Raw genomic sequence first — 7,350 nt, 5'->3', positions numbered from 1 at the left:
GTGTGACAGAGTGTTTGACTAGATGGGCCATTGGCCTGATCCAACACTGGCCTCTCTTATGTTCTTATGGATAAACATATGGAGCAGAGGTCCATCCATGGCTATTTGCCACAAGGTATAGATAGGAACTCTCAGTCTGGGGCAAGTGATGCTCTGTATTCTTGGTGCTTTGGGGGGGCGGGGGGGCAACAGTGGGAGGGCTTCTGGTGTCCTGGCCCCACTGGTGGACCTCCTGATGGCACCTGGTATTTTTGGCCACTGTGTGACAGGGTGTTGGACTAGATGGGCCATTGGCCTGATCCAACATTGCCTTCTCTTATTAACTTATCTGGGGAACTGGATGGCAGAGGGAGCATACTTCCCATTGCCTATATGACCCTGACTATCCTATGACTGTCTTCTCCAGTCACCTCCCCCGCACTGCTTCCTCTCAGTTTCAGGGACATTGTACCTGCATTTGGGGACTTCTGTCAGACTGGTGTGGGTGGGTAGACTTCCTAAAGCCCCGCACTTATTATTTTAAAAAAGGGTTGCTCTCATGAAACTTCCAAACTGACAATGAGTTCAAGTTGGGACAAAAGTCGGTGTCATCTCTATTGTGCATAACATTCCCAGCAGAATTTTTTTTTTTCATCTTCTTTTGCAAGCTGATGACAGCTGAGTTCTGTGCCTGACTCACCGTACTTATTAAAGTAATTTGAGTCAAATATCCTGCAAGTCAATTTGTTTCATAGGTAATTAAAAATCCAGGCCTAGAGGAGTATATTTTAACCACCAGGGACGCTGTCAAAATTGTATAAAAGCCCAGAGTATCCTGACATTTTTCAACAACTTCCCTTGGCTCTCCGTCTCAGCCGTTCTCCTTCTTCAAGAAGCAGGTAAGTTCTCCCATGTTGGGACAAACATTTCTCTTACACATTCTCTACAGGTATTGCCTCTTAACAGGAAAGCTTCCCAAATTCTCCTGTTTCTAATGGCCTCCTGGAATTTGGTTTTCCAGATATTTGTTTCTCCATCTTTTGTTTCTCCATGCTATTATGAACTTTCTACATAGAGAGGCTGTTCACCAGCCCCATCATTCCACACCAGTATCTGTAGATAATTTCCAGAACAGAGGACCAATCAGTCATGTGTGGGTCGTTCGCATGGTTCCTTCATCATAACATGCTTCAGCGTACTTTGCCAATCCAATTTATGCTCAGACATTTAATTTCCACTAACCCTGCCAATAAGGGCTGCGGTGGCTCAAGTGGTTAAGATGCTGAGCTGCAGACCGGAAGGTTGGTAGTTCAGCAGTTTGAGACCCGAGTGCCACATGACGGCGTGAGGTCCCGTCTCTGGCCCCAGCTCCTGCCAACCTAGCAGTTTGAAAGCAAGACATTGCAAGTAGATAAATAGGGACCGCTTTGGTGGGAAGGTGAAAGCGTTCTGTGCGCCTCAGCGTCTAGTCATGCTGGCCACATGACCCACAGAAATTTCTTCGGACAGCACTGGCTCTTTGGCTTGGAAACAGAGATGAGCACCGCATCTCTAGAGTCGGATTCGGCTGGCTTTCAAGCAAGGGAAACCTTTACCTTTACCTAACTCTGCCAATGCTAGTTAGAGTCTTACGAAGCCTGTAGTACCAGGCCTATGTCGAGAACCGCATCAAAACAAGGTAAAGCAGGCCAAAACCATAGATGGTGGTTCTTCTCTGTCCCTACTGGAGACGAAGCACAAAACTACCTTTTCTTCCCCAAAGTAAATACCATATAATTTAAAAAAGAGAGGCTAGGGTAGAAAGATCTGTGACAAAATCATGCTTGGGGCAGTGGAACATCTCAAAATGATTTCTCTTTAACCCCACTGGCTGTGTGGCATTTTATTACCTCCACCCATTGGGTCTGTTGCTCCATCTATCACAGGGGGTGGGTGGCAAAAGCAGTTCCCCACATTAATTTGAATGGATTCTTATAGAACTGCAGTTAATATTTTTGCAGCTCACACACACACACAAAAACTCATATCAGTCTGAGAGAGTGACTGGTTAAGTATCGTTGGGAAAATAAGGAAAAGTAGAAATATTTCACACACAAAAAAAAATTGGTCTGTTCAGCATGAGGACTTAGTGTGGTATTAAGTATTTCATTTTAGGCTCTCTCTCTTTTAAGGCGTTAAAAATAGCAAGTGTCACACACACACCCCCGGCATTGTTTATCTTCATAATGTCACTGTGAGTTAGTTTATTCCAGCCAATGCTCCCTCTAAGCTGTGGAGTCTTGTGAGCAAAAAATCTACTTTGTGAGCTACTAGCATTAAAGTTGTGAGCAAGCGATTTGGCTGCTACATAAATTAGTTTGCTCTGGAGCCATCCTTCCTGAGCGAAGACAAAAATGTGTGAGCCAGAGGCCGAAAACCTGTGAGCTAGCTCACACTAACTCAGCTTAGAGGGAACAGTGAAATCTAATAGTATGTTTGATGGCTGAACAAGTATAAGAAGAGGGAGTCAGAACATCATCTACTATGCCACAGACTTATCACTGTTGGTTAAATATTCACTCTCATTTCCCACCATTTTCTATGCCTTGCCTTTATCTCTTTCCTTCATATTAAATTTCAGACCCACCTCCATCAAAAAATGTCTGCCGACTGCGGTCCACAGTTTGCTGTCCCATCTGTTGCCTCCACCCCAAGAGTTGGCTTTGGATCTGCAGGGCTCGGCTTGGGAAGTCTTGGCTGTGGATATGGAGGTCTTGGCTCTGGATATGGAGGACTTGGCTTTGCACATGGAGGCCTTGGCCTTGCACATGGAGGCCTAGGTTACGGTCTCGGCTATGGGTATGGCCCTGCTGTGGCTGAAACTTCTGGCAGTCTCGGAACCCTGGCTGGAGTCCACCCTTCCTGCATCAACCAGATCCCACCTGCAGAAGTCGTCATCCAGCCACCTCCCACTGTCTTGACCATCCCAGGACCCATCCTCTCTGCTACTGGGGAACCAGTTTCTGTGGGAGGCAACACTCCATGTGCCATTAGTGGCACTGGGGTGGCAGGAGCAGGCTTCTATGGGGGGCTAGGGAGCAATTACGGAGGCTGGTGTTCTGGTTATGGCCTGAGGGGGGGTTCATTCCTTGGAAGAAGGGCTCTACTGGGACGTCGTGGCAGCATCTGTTGATCCCTCTATTGAGCCTGAGGAGCATTTCTTCATGATCCCGGTAATTCACAGGAATTGGAAGATGAGCCCCATTGATGAGTTTGAAAAGCTAAGCTCACCGAGACATCAGTGAACTCAAGCGCTTTTGCATAACCATTGGGGGTGTCCATTGCTTTCCCTGATTTCACTTTGTTTTCTGAACTCTGCAAGACCAAGAAAATGCTCTCTTTGGTTTATGTGCTTTGTCTGTTCACCTCCTCATTTGTCTGTAATGGTTTTTCTTGACTGCTTTTCCAATTTCATTAAAGGTCTTTCTGCATTCTAGCATTTTGTGTCTTGGTTTAGCTTCTCAAAGCGCCGACTACAACATGTGCCGCATCGTCTCTGTCATCTGAGGATTCCCAAGGCAGTGGCCTTGGACAAACCAGAAGTATTGTCGAAGGGCAGAAGTGGAGGCAAAGCCAAGTGAGGGATGGCTTGGGCGTCCTTTGCATCACCACATGGGATGATACAAATATAATAAGATCCCTGCTGGATCAGACAAGCGATCCATCTTGTCCAGTATCCCAGTCCTTCTGCCCATCAACTTCATTAGATGCCCTCATGTTCTAGTACATTGGTAGAGGAAGAAAAAGTGTTCTTTGTCAACTCTTTCCAACTCATGCATCATTTTATGTTTTTATTTTATTTTAGTTTATTTATTATTTGATTTCTAGGCCGCCCTCCCCGCAAGTGGGCTCAGGGTTGCTAACATCAGGGCACACATGCCAAATGCATAAAAACAAGATAAAAACATGGTTTCAATATTACAAAGTAAAGTGCTTCAAGATGGTCACAGATGATAGTCGTCAATTTCAGATGGTATCCGGAGGATATTCTGTCAGATCTCAACTCAGTGGTATCCACACGCCACAGTGCTGCAGTTCGATCGTCACAGGGTCACTCCCATACCCGCTGTTTCCAAATTCGTTGTTGGTGGTAGTAGTGGTGGCTCCTACTCAAAAGCCTGGCAGAAGAGCTCCGTCTTGCAGGCCCTGCGGAACTGTGCAAGGATTTGCAGGGCCCTGATCTCCTCCGGGAGCTCATTCCACCAGGTAGGAGCCGCCACCGAAAAGGCCTTGGCCCTAGTAACAGCAAGCCTGACTTTCTTGGGGCCTGGAGTCACCAGCAGATGTTGCATCCCTGAGCGTAGTGCCCTGTGGCTTGCTCTCTTTAATGTTGAGCCTGAACATTTCTGAGAAAGTAGAGAAGATAAATTGGATTTATACCCTGCTCTTCACTATCTTAAAGAGACTCAGAGTGGCTCACAATCTCCTTTCCCTTCCCCTCCCCACAACAGACACCCTGTGAAGTAGGCGGGCCTGAGAGAGCTCTTTCGAGAACCGTTCTTGAGAGAACAGCTATGAGAGAACTATGACTGACCCAAGGTCACACCAGCAGCTGCATGTGGAGGAGTGGGGAATCAAACCCAGTTCTCCCAGATTATTTATTTATTTATTTATTTATTTGTTCGGCTTGATATACCACCCTAACCCCCGTGGGGGTCTCTGGGCGGTTTACATTGAGGGTGCTAGTCACAATTTATGTCCTTAACTTTTTGGCCACATTATTTAGAGGGGGGTGGGATATCCTACCGGCACCCTAGTGGAGGCTGGTATTCTTCGGCTTGGCTTCATTCCCGGCTATGCAGTGGCTGTTGTTGTTTTTTTTGCTGGCGCTTGGCACGGAGATTGACGTCCTCCCCGGCCCCGGCTTGTGTCCTTCAGGCTCCGCCTGCGCTTAGTGATGACGTCATCACGCGCCTTTTCTTGCCGTACGACAGCCGCTCGATGTTTTTCCGCCTGCTGGCCACCAGGGATTTCTCCTCTGATCTGCCGCTGCTCACTGCCGCTTGCTGCCGCCGCCGTCACGCCACGTCGCCTCTGCAGCTGGTACTCCGCCATTCCTCCGCCGCCGCCCACACACCCCATTGGGGAGGGTGCCCCCCACCCTTCTAAGGGTGGGTACCCATTTATCTACTTGCATCACGTCTGCTTTCGAACCGCTGGGTGGGCGATTAGAGTTTGCACCCCTAACCCCTTCACCAAACTGTCTCTCATGCAATCCCTGACCTTTTCTGGATACTTTGCATGGAGAGAATTAATGCACTGGAACTAGAACTAGGCCATTTTAGCTCTATCATTCTGCCTTATTATTTTTTAAGTTATTTCAGAGATTTTTCTGTTGCTTTCCTATCCAGATTAGGGTCCCCAGGTAGGAGAAATGGCAAATCATTGAAACATGTTTTAATATGCATATATACAAAAACAAACAAACATTCAGCAAAACACATGCACCCAAAAGCAGGAAAGCTAGTCAATGAGGAATACTGAGGAAATGCCAAACAAAACAGAACAATCTTCACATTCTGGTGAAAATAATGGTAAAGGGGGTAAATGAATCTCCCCATGAGCCTGCAGTGCGATGTGACTGCGAAGAAAGCGAATGCAATCTTAGGATGCATTAACAGAAGCCTTGTGTACAGAACAAGGAAGGTGGTAGTTCAGCTGTGGTCAGGCCTCACCTGGAGTCCTGTGTCCAGTTTTGGGCCCCACATTTTAGGAAGGATGTTAACAAGCTTGAGCATGCCCAGAAGAGGGCAACCAGGATGGTGAGAGGGTTGGAATCCAAATCTTATGAGGAAAGGCTGAAAGAGTTGGGTCTGTTTAGCCTGGGAAAGAGAAGGCTTAGAGGGGGCATGATTGCAGTCTTCAAGTATTTGAAGGGCTGTCATGTAGAAGATGGAGCAGATCTATTCTCTCTTGCTCCGGATTGCAAGACTAGGTCTAATGGGTGGAAACTACAAGGGAGTCGATACGGGCTAAATATCAGGAGAAACTTCCTAACCGTAAGAGTGGTTGAGCAGGGAAACAGACTGCCTCGGGAGGTGGTGGATGCTCCTTCACTGGACGTTTTCAAGCGGAGGCTGGATGACCATCTTTCGGATATGTTGTAGGGCTATCTTTTGGCTATGTTCCTGCAGAGTGCAGGGGGTTGGACTAGATGACCTACAAGGTCCTTTTCAACTCTCACATTCTATGATTCTATGGAGGGAATTCTGTAATGTTGGTGCCACAACTGAGAAGACAGTTCTAACCATAGATGGAGGAGGAGGCGTTATCCAAAGAGGTAGATCTCCTATTTAGTTTGGCGAGTTATCTTCAAGGAGACAGAGCAAGAGGGGGTAACTGGTATTCTCCTACTACATACACAGGGATTTTTCCCTTAAGAGAACTCTCTAAATAAACCTGGCAGATGTTCAACTGGAAAGGTTTTTATTTAAAAGAATAAACCAGAAATGCAAACAATAAATACACAAGCCCAAATACAACCACCTGTGTATGTAAGCACTAATAAATTATAACAGTGTTCAAATAATAAAGGATCGATTTATGTGTGTGTGTTTTTTCTTTCAACAAATACATATTTCATTTGAGCATAAATTCATATGTCATAAATTCCATTTCATTAACAAAGTCTCTGGGGACTTTCTTCCACATGTGGTGGAAATGTGGAAAAATTTATAGATTTTGGCAAAATGTAAGTAGCATAATAATGGAAATGCTTCAGATCAAGCTAAAGTTAAGTCCAGAGATTTACCTGTTAAATATAATTCCCAAGGAGTATAAAGAAAATAATGTATATGTTCTGACTTATACACTTACAGCATCTAGAATTCTAATAGTGAAATATTGGAAACAAGAAAAGTTACCAACGAGAAAGGAATTAGCTATGAAACTCTTGGAGGTGGCAAAAATGGAAAAACTGAATGTAATACTACAAGGAAAAGATGATAAAATATTTCAGGAAAGATGGGAGAGGGTATATAAATGGATAAAGGAAAAGAATAAGCAATAGACTCGTTTATGTTGTATGTATGTAAAGAATAGTATATGTATGAATATACTTTGTAAAACTTAAATAAAACTTTCAAAAAACAAAAAAACAAAAAAACAAAAATAAAACAAAGTCTCTGGGTTGTGATCTTCATTTTGGAAGTCTTCTTCCTGAATATCAAAATATCATCTCATCAGTTTCAGAATATGTAAAATTGTAAGACAGCTTCTCTGTTCAATCCAAATATTTGTGAGGTTACAGTAGTTTCATCTAGAGTGTCAGAAGACGGACCACATTTAACACAGTGACTGTCTCTGTTGCTAATCTGGTATTGCCTCATTAGC

The 7,350-nt window shown here is 45.0% G+C and overlaps 1 protein-coding gene across 1 annotated transcript; it reads left to right on the top strand.

Moving 5' to 3' along the window:
• Positions 1-842: 842 nt before the first annotated feature.
• Positions 843-3,454, top strand: LOC107118250 (scale keratin-like). Its single transcript, XM_015420554.1, has 2 exons — positions 843-878; positions 2,600-3,454. Exon 2 carries the CDS (start codon positions 2,618-2,620, stop codon positions 3,149-3,151), a length of 534 nt encoding a protein of 177 aa, XP_015276040.1. The 5' UTR covers positions 843-878; positions 2,600-2,617; the 3' UTR covers positions 3,152-3,454.
• Positions 3,455-7,350: the final 3,896 nt, after the last annotated feature.

Source organism: Gekko japonicus, unplaced genomic scaffold, assembly GCF_001447785.1.
Source record: "Gekko japonicus isolate JY-2015 unplaced genomic scaffold, Gekko_japonicus_V1.1 scaffold426, whole genome shotgun sequence".
Classification (NCBI taxonomy): Eukaryota; Metazoa; Chordata; class Lepidosauria; order Squamata; family Gekkonidae; genus Gekko; species Gekko japonicus.
This window is presented reverse-complemented; position numbering and strand designations above follow the sequence as displayed.

Excerpts from the sequence above, each read along its gene's own strand:
- LOC107118250 (XM_015420554.1), top strand. The coding sequence starts at position 2,618 with ATGTCTGCCGACTGCGGTCCACAGTTTGCTGTCCCATCTGTTGCCTCC.